Below are 21,486 nucleotides of genomic sequence, written 5' to 3'. Positions count from 1 at the left end.
TGGGTGATGACATGGTGAACACATCAGGATCAACTGTCAATCACCTCCTCCTTCAACTCACCTTTGGACCATTAATGAATCATTTTCAAATAATTCTCTTTCAGCAAATAACACGGAGTAAATTTCAGATCACTTTTCCAAAGTTTCTCCCAGAGGTTTAGGCCTATATTGTGTCCTATATCTATTGCCCAGTGTGTCATTGATGCTTTAACTAGTTCGTATTTTGTTTCCTATTCTAATAAGAAGTTATACATTTTAGACAGATGTTTATCCTCATTTTGCAACAGTTCTTTTTCAAATTGTGAGCTTTTGTCGCACATTCTTAAGTCGAAAAAATTTGTAAGTCGAATCCCATAGGAATGCATTGGGAGAAAAAAAATTGTAAGTAACCCTATCTAAATCCCTATCTAAAAATTCATAAGTAGAAAAAATCCTATCTAAACAGCATCCAAGATGGCGGACGGAGCTCCATTCGTAAGTAGAAACATTCGTAAGTCGAGTCATTCGTAAGTAGAGGTACCACTGTATGGCTTATTAAGTTTCAGTCTGGGTTTGCCCCCTGCAAAGTCCAGCAATTCCCTGTAGGTTGCCCATTGTCTATCCATATTAACTCTCTTAATTGTGATTGCTTCGATGGGGGATAACCATAAACCATAAACTGTCACCTTTTGACAGTTTGCACTGAGAGACCCCTCTTGAGAGAGCTATGCCTCTCCACTTTCCAGCCTCTCTATTCCCTAGGCTATAAGTGTGGTTGTGAAACACTGCCCTGATCCAAAGCAAGTGCTCTTGAATCTTTCTTTTACTCCAAGTCTTATCTAGTATTTGAAGGGACTGAATCAGTTTTGCATGTGAACATCACCTTGTTAGTGGATGTGACATAGTCCTGTGGCTGGGGAAGAAAAGGGTACAATTCAGCTGAGCATACATATATGTGTGTGTGTGTTTGTGTGTGAATCAGATATTGATGGGCAAAACAATGGATAGTCTAATTGCCAAGTTGGTCAGAACAGGGACATCACGGAAGAAGAATAAGCAATGGATTGCATAGAGAAGGGCCAGAGAAGGGCCAAGTAATTAGGAAGTAAACAATTTGATTTATATTTTGATGGGCATAGTATTAGGAATAGGGTTTCTGTACATACATCCTTGCATCTGCCCGTGGTGTCAGATTCACAAAAGGCACAGACTTTTTAACCAGACACACTACATCTCATAGCGGCATGTTGACTCTGCTGCAAATGACAGACACCTTAACTTACATATGAAGAGCAAGCACGATATCCTGAAGGGCTAATCTATCAAGAGTTGCACCAATGATATTCAGAGTGGATTGACTTCTTCACTAAGATAAGGACATGAGGATGTGCAGATTTTTATAAGCACATCTTTCACCCCACTTCTTGGATCTGGGACATGATGGAACGCATATGGTTCAGAGTAGACACCACCCTAAGACACAATTGCGCATCTTTTGTTTTGGAGTCTGGATGGGCTTTCATTCAGTTCCCATTAGCCTGCTTGCATACAGGGCAGAGACGGGGTGAGGCGGTCAATTTACACTAGTCTCCAAGCTGTGCAAAAATGGCCCAAGCCAGCCCCCACCTGCTGGGATTCCTCCCAGGGAGCAGAGCTTACCTCATCACTGGTTTTTGAGGTTACCTGAGCTCCGTGTGCACTCACCTCAGTGACATTTTCATCAAAGGGGCAGGAAGTTGTGTGGGTGGCAAATTGTGTTGCACCCATCCCACGGATAAAGCGAAGTTGAGGTTGGTGTGCTTTTTTCCCCTTTAGCACCCACTTCCTGGACTAGGGGAGTCACTTGTTCATCGCTAAAAAAAAGAGAGGATGCAAATCTGCCTAATATTTGCATATGTTAATTCATCTGTAGGGGCGCAAATTTAGACACAACTGGTATAATCTAAAGAGAAATAAAATACATCTCACCATTGTGGGGAAGATTGTGACCAGGTGAAATGTGTTTCTGGTGTCCAGGGGCTTTAGCTGCTGAGGGGCCACCTCAAGCCTCCCGCACCCCCAGTTTCCCTTCTTATGGTTCTTTCAAACCAGACAGCACTTCATATAGAGGACTCAGCCAAATAGAGGACTGTCTTTCTCTTACCTGGTGCCCTTCAGGTGTTGCATGACTGCAACTCCCTTCACCCTTGACCATGGACCATCCCTGTAGTCCAAAATATCTGAAGGCCACCAAGTTGGGGAGTCTCTTCTGACAGCCCTTCCAATGGAGGACTGACCTCTGTAAAAATAATAAAAAAAGGAATATGGACCCCCTATCCTGGACTCACTGGCTGAATCTCAGGCAGTTTCTGTAGCAACATAAGCCGGGATTGGCCTTTTTGGCCGAATCAATATTGTCACTGTCTTCAATGGGGCTATACCATACTGAGGCCCCACTGATTTGTGAGCTTTGGGCTTATCGGGGTGTGGGTGTTTTAATCCTAAAAATACTGTAAATCTCTGAGTACAGTACAGAGTCCAGCCCAATAGTACTTTTTAATTAGTGTTCAACCCACACATACCTTTCTCCCATGCTGGTTTCATGAATCATGACGGAGGGAAGGAAATATGTATCTGTTTGCACAGCTCTGAAGGAAACAAACAACCTCCCCTCCAGACAGCCTCAAGCCGAGATGCCTTAGGAACATAGGAGCAGAGGACACAGTCTTATACGCAGTAGGGCCACCACTGATCTATCTAGTTCAGTACTGTCTACACTGACCGGCAGCAGCTCTCCAGAGTTTCAGGCAGGGGGATAATTCCCAGTCCTACCTGGAGATGCCAGAAATTGAACCTAGGGAAGTTTCCACTGAACTACGGCATTCCTTTTCACCATGCTATACTGAGAATGCCTCTCAGATAGAAAAAAAAGTGGGTGGACCAGTCTGTATTTCCCCAACTGTTGGATTCCGGTTATCTCATTAGCTACAGAATCAGAAACATCACAGGGTGGGTAACAACATTCCCACATGCAATTCTATCACTTGATTTCTCATGGCTTGGACCTACTGTACATGTAGAGCAGAATGATGTGGCAATGAGCTGGAAGTGTTCAGAGGTGGTAGAGTGTACTGTGTCACTTCATACCGCAGGTGGGGGACACACACCATATTTTTCAATTTAAAAACAACAACCCAAAGCTGAACATTCTGCAGTCAGGAAAGTGGCACAGCGGAGGGTGGGAATGAGACCTTTCTCCCTGGTGAGCTAGTTGTTGTTGTTGTTTTACCTGCAGGAAATTTGGTACACGGAAGAGCAAACAAAAATGCCATCCTTCTACCTACTGTCTAAGGTGGTACAATCCCCCTTGCCCCCCCCCCAGAATTCTGCTACCTTATTCTGCTGCATGTGCACACCAGACCTTGATTACTTAGCAATGTGGCTGTGTCTACCTATGCAACAGAATGAGTTGATAAAATCCTCAAATTGCAGGTGGGGATACCACTTTCAACGGCTTTTCCATACTTTTGCTTTTAACTTCCTGCACGTAGCAAGCTGAGGAGAATGGTTCTAAGTCAATAACATTGCACTGGTTTTCTGTCATTAAGCATTTCTTTTGGTGTTGTTGGTTTTTCTTCTTTTTAAAATACAGACCATGCAACCACCTGACACCACCCCCCAAAAAAATCTCATTCTGCTGCGTCTGTGAACTGGGGCTGAATAATTTGGAGTTGAATATGACAAACGGATTCAGGTTTTGTGGGGGGGGGGGGGGCTTTCATTGCAAAGCAAGGGGAAATGAGGGGATATGAAAGTTGTATCTGTGGGAGGCATCCAACTAAACAGTAATGCTAGTGCAACAACTTTTAGCTGTGCAGTGTAACTTCCCCACCCTCTCCTTTCCCCATGCACCCCCCAAGTTGGGGGGAAACCTAGAGCAGATTTGGGTGGGGCTGTATGAGGAGAGGAGAGGGTGGGGAACTCACATTTTGCAGCCAAAAGTTGTTGCACTCATGTAAATGTTTAGCAAGATAAAACCATGGATATATCTGTGAGGAACATTCCTACATGTGAGTCATCAAGTGATGGACATGCATGCATGAACCAACTCAATACATCAGCTTCATACATGTGTTTATCCATGCCAGATCTGAATTTCCCAAGTAACATCAGGATGTTGGGAGCTTTGGAATGTATGGGCTTTCTTTGCCTTGCTGTTTTAGCAAGTTGTACTATATTAAATTTAGATCTGTAAATCTATCTATCTATCTATCTATCTATCTATCTATCTATCTATCCACCCACTATCATCCTTCTATTTCTTTGTTCTCTCACTGTGTGACTTCTGACCCAACACTTCTCTGCATCTTTCCTGCAGAAACACGGAAGCTACGTTTGGTGGATGGAAGAAGCAACTGTTCCGGCAGGGTGGAGGTTGAATATAACGGTACCTGGGGCACCATATGTGATGACAACTGGGACCTGGCTGATGCTGGCGTTGTGTGCCGGCAACTGCATTGCGGTTGGGCTCTTCAGGCTCCTATTGCCTCTCATTTCCAGAAGGGGACAGGCCCCATCCATTTGGATGAAGTGAAGTGCTTGGGGAATGAGTCTTTTTTGTGGGACTGTCCATTCGAGAGGAACCATGACTGTGGACACAAGGAAGATGCCGGTGTAATATGTTCAGGTCAGCACAGATATTTTCCTCTCTGTGTGTGTGCGCACATGTGCACACATACATGCATCTACTCATACAGACAACCCAAAGAACTGCCCATTTCCTGATCCTGGAGGAGACAAACTCTCATTATCCCATAATCACACCTTAATGATCAGACTCACGTTGCCATGCTAATACTTGGAGACTCCACCAAATGTGGAAGTATTGTTGGAGGTGGGAGGAGACAGGGTAGAAGTTGCTTGACATCCTTGCTTTCCTTCCCTCCATTCCAAGACTTGTAACGGAGGACAAGGGGAAGCAGAAGTCTTTCCACCCACCTCATTAAAACTTGTCAGAAGAAGCAGCCAGGGCATTTTCAATCCTTTTTCCTTTTTGTCTGTATTCTGAGCCTGATGGAGCAGCCAAGAACTAGTACAGAAAGGAATTCCCAGTACCAGATAAAATGGTGTTGCTGGCCTAATGGTAACTGCATGTGGACACTGGGACATCCTTGCTTTAAATTTCATGTCCCATGCATATATTTTCTGAAAGCCGTGTGACAGAAGTGCATCTCTTGTGCAGAGCTAAACGGAAAGATCAAGCAGAAATCTATTCCTTAAAGATGTTGTTGTTGTTTAGTCGTTTAGTCGTGTCCGACTCTTCGTGACCCCATGGACCATAGCACGCCAGGCATTCCTGTCTTCCACTGCCTCCCGCAGTTTGGTCAAACTCATGTTGGTAGCTTCGAGAACACTGTTCAACCATCTCGTCCTCTGTCATCCCCTTCTCCTTGTGCCCTCCATCTTTCCCAGCATCAGGGTCTTTTCCAGGGAGTCTTCTCTTCTCATGAGGTGGCCAAAGTATTGGAGCCTCAGCTTCACGATCTGTCCTTCCAGTGAGCACTCAGGGCTGATTTCCTTCAGAATGGATAGGTTTCATCTTCTTGCAGTCCATGGGACTCTCAAGAGTCTCCTCCAGCACCATAATTCGAAAGCATCAATTCTTTGGCGATCAGTCTTCTTCATGGGCCAGCTCTCACTTCCATACATCACTACTGGGAAAACCGTAGCTTTAACTATACGGACCTTTGTCTATTCTTAAAGATAGACGCATCTTTATCAGTTTTAGCTCAGTACCATCTCAAGAGAAATGGCTGCTCCCCACAGGGTTCAGTTTTGTTTTTTGTTTTCAATAGAGATCAGTAAAAATATATGAAGCAGAGCCCTCCTGGATCAGGCCAAACAAAGGTCCCTCCAGTCCTGCATTTTTCTCTGGGGCAGCTGGAGACATCAGGAGGACCGCCTTTATCTTTTTCAGTAATAAACCATGAAACAAACTTTATGTCTCTGAAAAGGTCCCAGGCCCAAGCAAGTAGTGCAGGTGTTTTTACAACCATGTGTACTGAATGTAGCTCCCTTGAAAAACATGTAGCCCTGTTCCTCCTAACGCCTGGCCTGCAAACCAGGGTGTCGGCGCTTAGCAGGCCCATCCTAGCCATAGAGGCTAGTGGTGTGGAGAACTATGGCGCTGGGCGCTGGGCGCTGGAGGGCGCTGGAAGGGTGCCAAGTGAGCGCAGGGTTCCGGAGATCTGGCCAGGACTGCGCTCCTTCTCTGAGGACCCCGCGCTGCGCCTCCTTCTCATTTCCCCAGCGCTGGGTTCCGCTCAGTCGAGCTTCGCCACCAGCGCGCGCACAGCACCCAAGCAGCTCTTGCTGGTCCCGCAGTGCGCGGGCTGGTGGCGAAGCTTGACTGAGCGGAACCCAGCGCTGGGGAAACGAGAAGGATACGCAGCGCGGAGTCCTCAGAGGTGGCCTCCCGCTGCTGCCGCAGTCCGCTTGGCACTCCCGGGCCCTTGGAGAGGCTCTGGAGGGGGGCGCTGGAGGGACCTAACGCCAGGGCGCTGGATGGGCTTAAGACGGCCCTGGCGCTTAGCAAGAATGGGGAGATCTCCTGCGCTGACCTCCCCACCTCCCATGGAATCTTCTCTTGGAATGTTTCCCAGAAAGCATATTAGCATAAGTTATGCTAAGCACATCCCCGCTGTTTTCACACATGACACCCAAAGCGACTTTGAGACACATGGTAGCATTTGACGTCCTGATTGCTGAATTGAAACGTCAACCCCCCCCCCCCCGCTTTGGATGGGAGCTCATTTTTTAAAATATCCATAAGAAGACAAAGGAAGGAAAATGGCATTTGTTACTGTGGGACAGAAAATGGAAGATGACAACCTTGAAACCAAATGGGCATCCTACCATGTCCTTAGCCTCTGCCTGGTCCATTGTTTCTGAATGCTATGATCTAGCAAACAGAAGAGAGAAATTTTAAACTTGAATACATGTTCTGATCAGCATGGCAATCTCAATCCTCAGATACAGGAAACAGCTCTGCTACAGTTCTTAGCATCACACATGAAAATGCCTTCTATGTAACAGACATAGCTCTGGCCTACAAGAAAAGGAAATAACTGGTGCTGGTAATGTAGTAGCATATTACAGCATAAGAGTGGCATTTCCCCGGCTGTTTTATCTTTGCTGATTCTATTTCTCTCCTTCACTCCCATCACCTCTGCAGAGCACCAGGAGTGGCGGCTGTCAGAAGGGCTAGATGCTTGTGCCGGCCGAGTGGAGGTTTATTACCGGGGCACCTGGAACACTGTGTGTGATGGTAACTGGTACCAGAATGAGGCTGATGTGCTCTGTCACTCATTGAACTGCAGTCAGAAGGCCTCAGTCACGAGAGTGCCTTTCAACCACACGCTGATGGGCAAGATGTTCTATGACTGCTTTGGAACGGAAAAGTCACTCGCCAGCTGCACCTGGCTCTACAACAATAGCAATGTGTGTGCTGCCCAGTTTGCAGCTGCTGGTGTGATCTGCAATGGTAATTGCCCTTAGCTGGCATTTCCAGTGTGCCTTCTCTTTTTCTCTCCCTCTCTCTGGTGCAGATTTCAACCACAGAGGTAGTTAATGGTAGGAACAGGTAAGGACAGGGGAGAACTCTGATTCAGTTGGCGTTTAAAGGCAAAAAGCTATGTCACCTGAACTTTCCAAAGTGCCGTGTGAACCAAAATGCCACCCTCCCTGGGAATTCAATTTTGCAATGCCATTCTCTGACCATGTCCTGAACTTAAGTCCTGGGGGGGGGGGGGGGAGAGAAACCGAGAGCAACTGAAATAGGCAGATATGAACATCAGAAGATCCTGTTGGATCAGGCCAAATGGCCCATCTAGTGCAGCATCCTGTTCTCACATTGGCCAACCAGATGCCCATGGGAAACCAAGAAGCAGAACAGGAGCACAAGAACACTCTCCCTTCCTGTGGTTTCCAGCATCTGCCATTCAGAAGTATTGCTGCCTCCCAACTGTGGCGGCAGAACGTAGCCATCATGGCTAGTAGCCATCATTGATAAACTCTGTGAATTTGTCTAATCCTCTTTCAAAGGCTCCAAGTTGGTGGCCATCACAGCCTCCTGTGGGAGCAAGTTCCATAGTTTCATGTGCTGCGTGAAGAAGTCCTGCTTTTGGGGTGCAGTCTGTCCTGAATCTTTCAACATTCAGCTTCCCTGGATGTCCTGTTCTGGTGCCACAAGATCCCCAGGGACAAGCGATTGTCCAGTCCTCACCACTATCTGCCTGGAGCTTTCCTACCACCACCTCCCTTCAAGATTAAGGACTTGCCTGCATTTTTGCTTTGCCAGACATTAATATCCATTTAACACATTCTCACCTGTGGACTGTCTGCAGAAGGTGAAGCCAAGAATAGATCACATGCCTAAAAAGCATTCCAGAGTAAAGACAGGCCAAATTTAGATCACTAGCTGAAATGGAGACAGAAATCCCACCTGGAGCCTGGGATTCTTCCCCTTGCAGGCATAGCCGATCACCTTGGTGAACTGGGCTATTTGTTCCCCGTTTGCTGCCAGTCCAAAAAAAATGATCCAAGTGCTTCCATGAGGCACCTTAATGACTAGCAAATCTATTATGGCGTAACCTTTCATAAACTCAGGCCCTCTTCATTGGACGCATAAAATAAAATCTTAATTGGTAGGTAGATAAAGAAGAACAATGGTAAGGTGGGAGCTGAATAGCAATCAGGTGCAGAAATCTCACTGAGTGATAATTAGCACTTAACTAGGCACACCATTAAACCCTTTACAGCAGCAGGCAGGTGAGATGAGTGAACAACACATAGCAACAGGCTGGAACCTCGGTTTTCGAGTGTCTCAGAAGCTGAATGCTTCGGAACCTGTACACAGAAAACCCAGAAGTAAACGCTTCCGTTTTCGAACGTGCCTCGGAAGCCGAATGGCTTCTGCTGCATGTTTTTTCCATTTTCTCAGTGGAAATTTCCAACAGCCCTTTGTGTTGTTGAACATTTTGGAAGTCGAACCGTCTTCCAGAACGGATTACGTTCGACAACCAAGGTTCCACTGTAGCAGGATTTGTCAATTTCAGTTTTCTTGGTTTCTCATTTTTTCCATTATTGAATTCATTTCACCACCATTTGCATAGAAAGAGGAGTGGTTGAAATCTATGCCATGCCAGCCCAATACAGATAGTAGCCACAGGGTCCAAGCAAGGGGTCCCTTCTGGCTCCCCTGCTTCAGCAGGGACATTATGCCATGATGCTGTTTGGCTTTCCTGAAGGGGGGGGTGATTGAGATGTCACTTGGCAACAGACCCACCCACCACCTGAAAGTGCCCTGGTTGCGTTGCAGAGTTGCTAGGTAACTCATTTGATGGTGCAGAAGCCACTGTCACAACATGCATCACAGTCTAAAGGAGCTTCCAGTTGTCTCTGTTTTACCCCAAGCCTGCAATGTGCTTTACCTGACACTGTTTCCTGCTGATCTGCATGGCTGCCGGGTGCTGGCATGAAACCAGCACAGGCTGCTGCTTCGTCGGCCTGAGCTCAATATTGCAAATGAGGGAGGGTCTCTGGCTCTCCCTGTGCTGCTGCTGATTTGCTTAAAATCTATGATTAAAATACAATAAAACAGAATCGTAAAAACTATGCAGGGGAGAAACTAAGAGGAAAAAGCAGGAGCTTGGGGGTCCCCTTCTCACCCACCCAGGATCCTGAGAAGATGCAGTCTAGACCCTCTTTCTCTGTCTCCTGCTCTCTAACCCAAAAACTAATATGGCCGTTAGGTGTTGCTGGTTCTTTACTCTTCTGTGCTCTTTTCTGGATTTCAGGCTCACAGGGTTTGGCGGGCCCTGCAAACACACAAGCGACAGAAGCAGTGACTCCAGTCTCCCACCTGACCAGTCCACGTAAGTTCAAGCTCAAGGCACTTTCTCCTGCAGACAGTATCACATCTCCAGCCTGTGCTCAGGCGTTACAAAAGGAGGTAGCATAAAATCATGATCTCAGCTTGTTTGGTCTTGTCTGCCTGTGTGATCAGTACCCATATGAACAAACACCCACCCTCTAAACCAGGCATCCCCAAACTGCGGCCCTCCAGATGTTTTGGCCTACAACTCCCATGATCCCTAGCTAACAGGAGCAGTGGTCAGGGAAGATGGGAATTGTAGTCCAAAACATCTGGAGGGCCGAAGTTTGGGGATGCCTGCTCTAAACTCTCCACACCACACCTGCTGTTATCTTTATATAACCCTTGTTCCTGGTCTGTGTCCTCTAGGTCAGTGTTTCCCAACCTTGGGTCTCCAGCTGTTTTTAAACTACAACTCCCATCTTCCCCAGCTAGCAAGACCAATGGTCAGGGATGATGGGAATTGTAGTCCGAAAACAGCTGGAGACCCAAGGTTGGGAAACACTGATATTGTTACATGCCACCCCAATCTCCTGAGTGGTGCAAGATTCCAGGGGTTCCAGGCACTTACTCAGGATTCATGTTTCCTTTGGAATGAGGTACAGCGGATACATACGGTTAATATGGTTTATGGTTTACTTGCACATATTTACAACCAGAGCCTGCAATGCAGGGGTTCACAGCATTAACACCCCCACAAGGCCCTGCTTCTCTCATAGCTGCAGCCTTGGATTACAGGAGAAATCAGGCATGGCTCTGGTGCTCTGCCTTGCTTCCAGCTTCCAGCACACATAATTCCACTCTCAACTCTGGCCTTTGTCTTTCTAGCTACTTGTGAGTTGAGGGAGGGGGGCGCACCCAGATCCACTCCTGTTGTTTCCTTAGTGGCCCATTAGCTCACCAGGAAGCAAGCCTGGCTATTCCAGGAATTAGGAGGGGGCCCAGACATTAGAAGGGTCTTGGCATACAGCCTACTCCCCCCTTCCCAAACTCATAACAACTGCACCAGCAACAACAACAGCAACACAGAAATTGCACAAAATCCAACACAAGTTTAGAAGGCTGTTTCCCTCTTCCTTGCCCTTCTCCCTTCCACACATTAGAGGCGGGATAGTGTGAGTGGGTGAGGATTTGCTTATTTTGCATTTAATGCAATTTTTTCAAATTCACACTTCCTGAACCAATTAGCAAATCGGCATACAGCTCTCCTTTGAAATCTGCACTACTTTCAATTTTGCCATGTGGTTCGCAAACCAAAGAATGCATGCAAAAATGTGCTTATCCGTTGAAATCAGCATGCAAAAAGCATTCTGTTGGGGGAAACTAATTGACTGGTTGTATTTTTATTCCACTTTTCATTCAAATGAATCCCAAAGCACCTTACAAACAATAAATAACAATAACATAATAGGACATCACAAATGCAACATAAATCCACTCTGCATAATTGTGTACAAAAAAATAGCTATATTAGGATAATGTTTTTGCACAAAATGCATATATATTTTAATGCCTACTTGGAAAAAAAATCATCATGGGATGAACTGAGCTGGGAAAATGGAGAGAAACTGAAATTGTCTTCTTCTTCTTCTTCTTCTTCTTCTTCTTCTTCTTCTTCTTCTTCTTCTTCTTCTTCTTCTTCTTCTTCTTCTTCTTCTTCTTCTATTGTCCATCTTTACCACCCACCCACCCACAACTGCTAATGTTTCCATTTGCAGGTTGGACTGCACCTGAGAACTTAGATGTTCGACCATCATACCAGATACTGCAAATTCTCTGCATCGTCCTGGGTCTTCTCCTTTTCTTGGCCATTCTGACTCTAATTGTCACCGTTTTGCGACACAGGCGAAGGGAAAACGGTACCATTGGTATGCTGGGCATCACCAGCACTACAGAGGGAGGGAATCTATGTATAAACAATGCTATGGGAAATTTGGTGGAGTGGATATAATATACTGTGTTTTGGACAGCCACTATAGGAAGGCTTCGAAACAGATGCCAGATCCCTTCCTGGCAGGGATCAGGAATGCTCCAAAATGTCCCTGCCATGGATTCATATTGCCAACAAGAAGCTGTCACGAGCTGTCAAATGTTTTTCAGTCTCCATGTACCCCTGCCACTTCCAGAAGCCTCCTTTATAACAAGTCTATAATGCTTCCTGAAATCTGAAGGAGAGTGCAGATAGATTTCAGGAATAAGGGTTGATTGCAAATGAGACTTAGAAGCCTCTCAGAGAAAAGTGCATAATTGAGCCACTATCTCTCGGGACTCCAGGTGTTCATTTTCTCCCCTGTTATGGGCATTTAGTTATATGGATTCATGTCAGAAACTCATTTCTTTTGCTTTAAAGATGCAACATCCAGCCAGCCTGCGGGCTGTCATTTTGGCAGATGTTTTTTCCCTATAGTTTAGTAGCATATCCCTACTTCTTGGCCCCCTTTTGAAACATTTACATGCAAAAAACCCCCAAAATTATGTGCTACACACAATCGCAAAGCTGCTAACTGCAACCACGTGAACAGAACGTATCTCCACGTTGCTTTTAAAAAGCCACTGATGCCAGGTCTGTTTCCAGACACAGTTCAGAGTGCTGGTGCATACCTATCATGTCCTTCAGAGACCATCCTCTGGGTGCAGGTTTGGCCCATGAGGTAAAGTGAGGCAACTGCCTCAGGTGGCAGGATCCACAGGAGTAGCAGATCCCAACGTTGATCTGTCTCCCCACCCCAATTGTTTCCAATCTTCCCTCACTCCTTCTTCCTTGGCAGGGATGGGGGGGGTGCCATTTTGGGGTCTGTCTCAGGGGCCAAAAGGTATCGGGCCAGCCCTGTCTAGGTGCCCCTGTCATCAGAGGTGAGGCAGGTCAAAACAGGGGAGAGGGGCTTGCTTGGGTGTGGTGCCCCACTTCTAGGGAGCTGTCTCTGAGGAAGCTCACTAAGTGCCTGTTCTGTTGTCCTTTTAGTGCCAGGCAACACCATTTTTGTTTTCTTAATATGAGATGGAAATTGTGTCTAATCACTATTTCTTTGTTTTTGGGGTTTGTTTTTTGCTATGTATGATGTTGTCGTTTTGCTATGTATGATGACCAGAAAATGCTTTCATGTTTACTTCTTTTACATGAATGAATGATGTTACCCAGGCATGCAACTTTGGGCTTATTGGCACTTAACTTTCCTCTGCTTTTTCCAGGCACAGCCCGCAATTTAAAGCTCAGTGTCTGAGCACCCACACCCTTTTTTTTCTTTTTTGCTTCAGAGCTTTTCCTGCGAAAACCCACTCTTAAAAATTCACTGTGCCTAGAAAGAGCAGGGTGAAATGTTTTGCCCAAAGTTGTTGAGCAAGCAAGGAAATTTGGCAAAAATCCGATATGGATTGCCATACGTCATATCTGACCTGTCTTTAGTTACTATGGAGGGTCTCTATTTCCTTTGGACCTTTCCAAACTATCAGCTTTTTCCATAGTAAATATGTGCAGGTGCTATTCTTTTCTTACAGAGCACATCTGTTGGGGGAATATTTCACTTTTCCACTTCTCAGTTGGCAGCTTGGGTGTTGGTTTCCCCCTGCCTCAGATAATGCAATAGTTACTCATACGAGTGGAAGTTGGTTGTGAGAATGTCACCTCAGCACCCTCTGAGGAGTGGAAGGGAAGCCTGTATAGGCCAAGAAGGAGGGACCTGTGGCCCTCTAGATGTTGCTGGACTCCTCCCATCAGCCCAGCCCAGCCAATGGTCACGGATGTTGGGAGTTGTAGTCTGACAACATCTAGAAAGCCACAGGCTCACCAGTTCCACTGTTGTCAGAGCAGGAGTCAAACTCCTATCTGCGTGCAAAGTCCCTTTGCAGGGAAGCCGTAGGGAATGAAATATCTGTTTTCAGTTGCAGATAGTGCCAATCCCTGTGCCTCAACAGCTGCCCCCATCCTTCTAAATCACAGCATGCAAGTCTCAGCCACTCGAACACGCAACAACTATCAGCAAGTCCCCACAAGCCTCCCCAAAGAAGAAGGTATGGGTAGTTATAGCTTGCTGGCATCACTTGTATCTCCCTTATTCCACCAACCACCTCTCTCTCTCTCTCTCTCTCTCTCTCTCTCGTCTTCCTGGCAGTTACTAGTTTCCATGTTTGATGGTTTGGGCCAGAATCTACGAGACAGTAGCCCATAAGGCTGGGAGCGAAATGGTAGCACTATATTATCACTTCTCTCATGTGTTCTCCCGCCTCATAAAGGCTACTGAGACACAGTAACAATTCCAATCTCTTCTTTGCTGCAGTTATCCAATAATGCTGGTGGTTGGATATGTTTTATAATTATCAGGATCATAACAAGCAGTTTTCCTGAGGAAAGTCCCTACCTCAGAGCTGGTATTTGCTACTGAATCCCAGTTATTTCCAGCCTCATACTACCAGCGATGTTGTTTGTTTTGATAACATTGCCCCTATCATGATTCCTCTCAGTTTAACCATTTTATTTTCATAAAAAATAGTTATTTTTTTTTAAAAAAAAAACATTTAAATAGATAATATAACTCCAAAAAAAGCCAAAGCTAGAAAATCTACTGTATGGTACTTTAAATATTGTATAAATGCCAGTACCCGTTCCAAGACTTTTGTGTTTATCATCAATGAGGCTCTGTGAAGGGTTACTTAATGTAAGTGTCTGAGAGTGCCTTTTTTGTATTTCGTTTCCCTCTGATTTCACTGGTTACATTACTCCTTCATGTCTCTCTGTGTTTGTGTCTATCTACAAGCTATCTATCTACTCTGCCAAGCAAAGATAGCATTGCATGCATCTGATAAAATGGTTGGAATATTTTGTGCCAGTGAAATGCTATTACGCTGGAGAATTCATAAGCAGGTTGCTGGCAGCTTCGTTGCACGATGGATCATGCAATCTGCCGTGATGTGAGTTTCAACTAGTGCAACTGTTGTGTTGGATTCCTATGTTGTGCGACAATAAAACTCACCTATCCCCTGGCGGCGCAAGAGCCCTGGCAGTAGCAGATAGAGAAGGTTGGGTGTAGGCTGCATTTCTCTTCTGAGTTGACCTTGGACTTGTGCCCTGAAGTCCTGCCTGGTGGCTCTACTAGCTGCTTCTCCCTGAGTGGACTCATGTTTCTTTCTCCCTTTCAGCAACGGCAGTGCTGCCAACACCCCTTAGTGAAGACTCTGATTCCGACTACGAACACTATGATTTCAACAGCAAACCACCTGTGCAACTGTCTACCTTCTACAGTGAGCATCTCACCACTGCCAGGCACACACTGCTCTCTTGTCAGATCCTTTGTCGTTCTACTTTAAGGGAGCCAAAAGGATTTGATCAGGATTGGGGGATGTTTATCCCTTTCCTTTGTGCTGTTTTCCTAATCAAAATTCCACCCATTCCCCCCCCCCACTCCCAATATATCCCAGTATATATTCACACACACCCCTCTGCATGACTCGCAGCAGTTTCGGAAGTCTGACTTGGATCAGTATTAAAGGGAAAATGCAGGCAAAACTGCATGCCACACATTTGATTTTTAATATTTAGTTAGGCTGCTTAAACACTTCCTTCCCCATCACTTCTGTTCCTTGGTGCCGCTTGGCCCACCTGCTATTTCCCTAACTCCCTCCCTCCACAGTCCCCGAAGATTTTCCCATTGCAAACTTTAAAAGCAGATTAAGTGCAGGTTTTCTACTGAGAGATGCAAGTTAGACTTTTGTGCCCCACATCTATGCAATCCACATTCAGAGGCAATTTAATGTTTGTTAGCTATAACAGGGGTTGCATTTAGGAAGCTGAGTATGTGTCCAGCGTGTTTCTTCACCCCCACTCCAATAAACTCCCATCAGTGGGTTTGTGCAGGGACTGGGTAGGGAGCAGAAAATGCTCTGCAGCTAGTTGGGGCAAGGTTGGGAGAGAGGCAGCAGGAGAGGGCTGGGGAAGGAGGGAGCAGGAAGGCACTCAGGCAGACCTGACGAGGAATTTTGCCCTTTTGGTGCGCCCGGAAAGGGGGGAAAAACACAAAAAGCCACAAGGGGCAAACCTTGTAAACTTTAAGAGTTGTGGGAACTTAGGGTTAAAGGATCTGCAAGTTTGAGGGTTCAGAGGTGTGCAGTTTGAATACAGCATATATAATTGCCTACTTTCAATCAGCTGTAATTCAATCAGCTGTTTTATCTCCGGTGTTAGCCGCCCTGAGCCCGGCCTTGGCTGGGGAGGGTGGGGGTATAAATATTTATTATTATTATTATTATTATTATTATTATTATTATTATTATTATTTCCTGACAAATCAACTTGTGCTTCTAAGTCATTTGGTGGTGGTGGGAGTGACAGGGATATTCTGTGGATCCTCCTACCCCTGTGTTTTGAAAGAAACCTCCTTCTCCCCTTCCCCTGCATCTGGGAGCTTGAAGATTGAAGTCTGTTTGGCCCCTGGTTTCAGATTCTCTTCGAAACCGAGTGACTGATGAAGACCCTCCCCGTTACAATTTTGCAATGCCAGCTATGCACGAGGAGGGGGACAACAAGCACCCCACTTCAGAGGCCTATCCACAGGCAGGTGAGAGCCTTTCTGTACCTTTCTGGAGGTACGTAGTAATTGTGATGCTGTTGCTGATTTCTTGTGCTGGATCCAGTTCCTCACTGCCATATGAAGTCCATGGTTTTCTCCAGCAGGACCTGCAGCTGAAGACAGTGACAGCACCTCTTCTGGAGACGCAGACTGGTATGAGAACATCCAGAAACCAGAGCAACAGGAAAGCCATCCAGGAAACGAGCCTTCCTTTGGAGGTGAAGCGTAGGATTGTTATCAATGGAACTTTAATTAGTCAGCTAGCACATTCAAAGGTCATCTCAAAATAAAACAAGGTTGTATCTACTTTGAACGTCAGAGACGAGCACAAACTGATCCCTTCAAAAGTGAGGTCATTCTCTGTAATGAAATTGACACTATCTGGTAATGAAGGCTTTGCAGTTATGGAGCATGTGTGGCCAGGCATTGTGTTACACACACGTTTGCAAATGTACCTACATGTTAGATGCAAAAGAGAGATGCAACGTTAAAGAAAAATATTCCACATGAAACCCATGGCCAGACATTTGATTAAAAGTCAGTAGAGCTGACAGGGGCCATATAGCATTGCTTAGGGGGGGGGGAGTGTCTGACCAGGTGGCCATCTGAGGCTTAGACAAAATGGATTCCTATTGTGGGACAGTTAAGGGCTGTGGGTGCTACACATCCTCATCTAAATATAGGGCTGCCAATTACTGCAGCCCACAATGCAGGGCTCTAGCAATGGTCAAGCACAGCAAGAGAGAAGTATGGGGGGGGCAGAGCTCTCCACTCTGAGAAGCCGATAGTTTTCTCCCGCATTACCCGGCAAGACCTCCAGAGAGGTTTCACAGCTGGATAGTTAGGTCACCAAGCACCTCAGCTGTCCCCTCAGCATCTTTTCCTTCTGAGCTTCTTCCTTCCTTCTGCTTCTTGGCAGCTGACCTGAAATGCCCTCATTTCTTTGCTTCAGGTTCGACAACTTCCCCAAGACCTTTGGTGAACTGCAAGGCTGGGCCTGGGAACAGCTCATTTGACAGCAGCAGCGATTATGATGACATGTGGGCCTAAAGGGCGGGGATGCAGCTGGGATGATGCTGTTCCATCTGTCGTCAGCAACGCCTCCATCAGAAACAGCCAAGGGTGATGGCAAGGCTGAGAACGAAAGCAACCTACCTGTTCCCATAGTCTGGGCCTCAAGGATCCAGCATTTTGGAAGAAGACCAATTCCCACAAAGATACATGGGAGATACTCCATTCCCAGGACCAACTAGAAATTTGTTGCAGTCACAGAGCCGTGTGTTTATTCTGCCTGAGATTTCCAACTTGTGCTATTGAGAAAATAACTATGGGGGGGGGGGGTGAAGAAAAGAACTGAGGTCTCAGATAGATTTCCTTTCCCCAGTTTGTATGGCCAGCCGGCAGTGCACTGTCACAAAACAGTTGATACACTGATATTCCTACAGCCTCAGCAGGCTGACTTCTAGCTTCAAAATCCAAGCAGCTGAGGCAGAAGCTTCCAGCAATAAGCACTGGCCAGTCCCTTGAATGGTGTTACATCACCAACACAGACTTCCCCTGAGGTGCTACCAAGGATGGGGCTAAAACAAAGTCCTCGCTCTAGGAACCAGAGCCTCTCTGACAATTTCTTCCTTGGGGAGAGCTCTTAGTTAAATGCTAGGGTTTCTTGCATAAGGATGGGATGCTTTCATGATGGGGTTAGTCAAAGCTATTCCACCTGAAGTAAGCCAGAACTGCTGTTCCAGGGGCTCTGCTTTCCTCCTCACTGTGGGGAATGGAGCACTGATTGCTGGGACTTGCCCCAACTCACAGCAATTTTAGCTTTATGCTCTGGGGCATGTAAAGGCCTGTGAGCTCCTGAGATGAAAGGAGGACAGCAGTTCCTTTGGCTACGGAAGCAAATTTGGGGAAGAACCAGAGTTCAGCTGGCAGCAAAGAGCTTTGCATGCAGTCAGGCCCAGATGCAGTCCTTGGTGTCTCCAGTTCAAAGCATCTCAGGTAACTAGGCTGGGAAGGACCTTGGCTACGTAGACACCCTGGAGAGTTGCTGATGCTAGGCTAGATGGACCAGCGTTCTGACTAGATATAAGGCAGCTTTGTGTATGGTCTAAGGCCAGGGCTGAGAAACCTGTGGGCCACTGAAGAACTCTGACTGCCAGCCATGCTGGCTGGGGCTGATGGGAACCCTGCAACTTCCAGAAAGCCACACACAGCAATGACAGCTGCTCTATGTGTCTGGGAGTATACTGTCTGGGTTAACTGTAAGGCCCCCCCAAAGCACTTTGTGTTGCACTGTAGCCAGGACTGGAAGCATCGAATGGGAGGAATGAATGTATCTGATGAAACCCAAGCACAGGCACCTTCTATTTAGTAAGAGAGTTGCATTCTACTGAAGCAGGGATCAAATTCGTATTACTCATCCCAGCATGGTAAGGTAGACGGTGGCACTTTTGTAATGATGGCAATTTGAATATCTGCTTTTCATTCTCCTTACAGATTTTGGAATTGGAGGTGCAGCCTGTGAGGGAGGGGTAGGGGGCTACTGGGCACCCAGAAGCCATAATCAAGAGCTAGGCAGCGACTACTGTTTGGGCTCTACCAGTCTCTGGCACTCGTTGTCTGTGAGGTTCTCAAAGGCTCTGGCTGGTCCATGTCTCTTCTAGATCTTCATAAGAGAGTCTTAAGTAGAGCAATCCTGATTTACGTCTATGCTAGAGCAGGGAGGCATTCCAGAGATTGGCTTGTAGAGTCATCCCCACATCCATTGCTATGCCATTATTGCTGCAGGCAGTGCGGGAGATGGGGGCATCCTGTTTGTCTTCCCTCCCATTAACTACAATAGAGGGGGTTAATTGCACCAGCCCCAGGGGCTGCTGTGGTGTTTCTCCATTTCTGTGGATGTGTTGGGGAAAATGTGGCATATCTGTGTCTATGTCCAACTTGTCCTGTTTCCACTCCCACCAGCGGAACATCTGTGCTCTTCACTGGTGTTCCAGGGCCTTTCTAGCAATCTAATGCCATTCTGCCAGCAAAATTCTGTCTCTGCCAGCAGAGAGAGACTTCATGTTATGCCATTTTCCAAGGCTCCTCAGCCAGCTCTATGGTGGGGTTAGGTTTCTTCCCTTTGTTGAAAAATGAAATGTGCTTTGATGTCTACGCATAAGAATGAAAAGAGTGAATGTGACAAATGTGTACCGTGCATGCTATTTATTTTATAATAAAAATATTTTTTATGCTGCATTTCATCAAAAAGGGATTCCACAGCATTTTACAACAGGACCAACAATAAAAATTCACACAAAATTTAAAAAGAGAGAGGCAATCAAACAGCAACAAACTTAAAGAGTCGAAACAAAAAATAAAAAAATTCCTTCCAGTAGCACCTTAGAGACTAACTAAGTTTGTCATTGGTATGAGCTTTCGTGTGCATGCACACTTCTTCAGTGTGTATCTGAAGAAGTGTGAATGCACACGAAAGCTCATACCAATGACAAACTTAGTTAGTCTCTAAGGTGCTACTGGAAGGAATTTTTGTTTGTTTGTTTGTTTCAACTACGTCAGACCAACACGGCTACCTACCTGAAACTTAAAGAGTGTTAGAAATAGCAGTCGCCAATTGATAAAACTTAACAGTTAGCTAATGCAATCTGAAATTTGAAAAGGTTTTAAGCTTCCATGGAAAGAGAACAGGGAAGAGGTTGTGTGAGTCTCTCCTGGGAATTCCAGGAAATTGGAGTTTCTTCCAAAGAAGCCCTGCTCTCTTACCCCATATGCACTCAGCAGGGAGACATGATTGGCTGACTCAGGGGCAGAGTCTGATTAGCACTGAGTGGCATTTCTCTTACATTTAATGCTCCTCAGGCCAGCACATGCTGCGTCTGATATTTGCAAGAAATATAACTCCAATCTTTAAAATGCTCAAGATTAGATCCAGGATAAATAAGTTGCACTTGGGTCCCTTTAGAATCTATGCAAAACTAACCATGAATTTGTTCCCACTGAAATAAATGAGAACTAAATTGGGATTAATTTCACATATTCCAAAGAAATATAAGTATTTGCAAAATGCAGGATATGATTTCTAGAATGCACCCATTTCTCCCACCTTCCTCTACATGTCTCTCTGAAACAAAGCCCCAGCTCTGATATAACAGATGTGACAATGCCTGGCAAAAAGAGTTACTCCAAATGAAGAGAATCCTCAGTAATGCCTGCGGATAAGATTCCCTATGGACAGGGAGCAGATGTCAAGTCACAACAAATATATATACCTTTTTCAAAGTTGCATTCCAGAACAGAGCTGTGCTACATACCCCCCCCCCCCCCCACAGCAGAAGCACTGCAGACTCGTGCTGTCCAGCATAATAATATACATACTGCCTCACATCTATTTATGCTGAGCATCACCTTTTCCCCCCAAGGGAAAGAGTCTCTCCACTAGTTAAGTCTCTTGAGATGATGCACGGGAGGGATCTGTGCAATTCAGAAGGCACTGCTCAGAAGAAGAAGAAGAAGAAGAAGAAGAAGAAGAAGAAGAAGAAGAAGAAGAAGAAGAAGAAGAAGAAGAAGAAGAAGAAGAAGAAGAAGAAGAAGAAGAAGAAGAAGAAGAAGAAGAAGAAGAAGAAGAAGAAGAAGCACAGAACAACCCCCTCCTGTTTTGAGTTTAACAATTCGTGCATATTGATGGGATAGGATTTTGTGCCCACTTCTGAAATACCTACTGATTCAGTGCATCAGAGCATCATAAGGTACTGATTCCTCCATTGCCTTGGAGATCTGATTGGATGCCCATGCAATCCAGGACACTTTCTCCAACAATAATCAGCAAATGTCCCCTGGGGAGCTCATAAGCAAGAGTCCCTTCTCTTGTTATGTGTCCCCGAGTATCTGGTAATCAGAGGCACACTGCTTCTAAACATGGAAGATTTACTGAAAGTGTGTGGTGGTGATTAAGACAATCCTCCACCTAAAGCAATTAAGTGCTTTATAATGCATTAAAAATTAATCTAAGGGTAGGATTCAATTAAGTTTTAC

At 45.8% G+C, this 21,486-nt stretch overlaps 1 protein-coding gene across 1 annotated transcript in view; it reads left to right on the top strand.

Annotated features, from left to right (window-relative positions):
• CD6 (CD6 molecule) overlaps positions 1–19,785 on the top strand; it is a 40,245-nt gene extending 20,460 nt beyond the window's left edge. Inside the window, exons 3-11 of the mRNA XM_060281189.1 lie at positions 4,337–4,645; positions 7,193–7,501; positions 9,816–9,893; positions 11,611–11,760; positions 13,778–13,900; positions 15,026–15,127; positions 16,324–16,468; positions 16,537–16,670; positions 17,405–19,785. Coding sequence (XP_060137172.1) covers positions 4,337–4,645; positions 7,193–7,501; positions 9,816–9,893; positions 11,611–11,760; positions 13,778–13,900; positions 15,026–15,127; positions 16,324–16,468; positions 16,537–16,670; positions 17,405–17,502 — 1,448 coding nt within the window. The 3' untranslated portion in view covers positions 17,503–19,785. The remainder of the gene's footprint in view (positions 1–4,336; positions 4,646–7,192; positions 7,502–9,815; positions 9,894–11,610; positions 11,761–13,777; positions 13,901–15,025; positions 15,128–16,323; positions 16,469–16,536; positions 16,671–17,404) is intronic.
• Positions 19,786–21,486: the final 1,701 nt, after the last annotated feature.

Source organism: Zootoca vivipara, chromosome 1 (assembly GCF_963506605.1).
Source record: "Zootoca vivipara chromosome 1, rZooViv1.1, whole genome shotgun sequence".
Taxonomy (NCBI): domain Eukaryota; kingdom Metazoa; phylum Chordata; class Lepidosauria; order Squamata; family Lacertidae; genus Zootoca; species Zootoca vivipara.
This window is presented reverse-complemented; position numbering and strand designations above follow the sequence as displayed.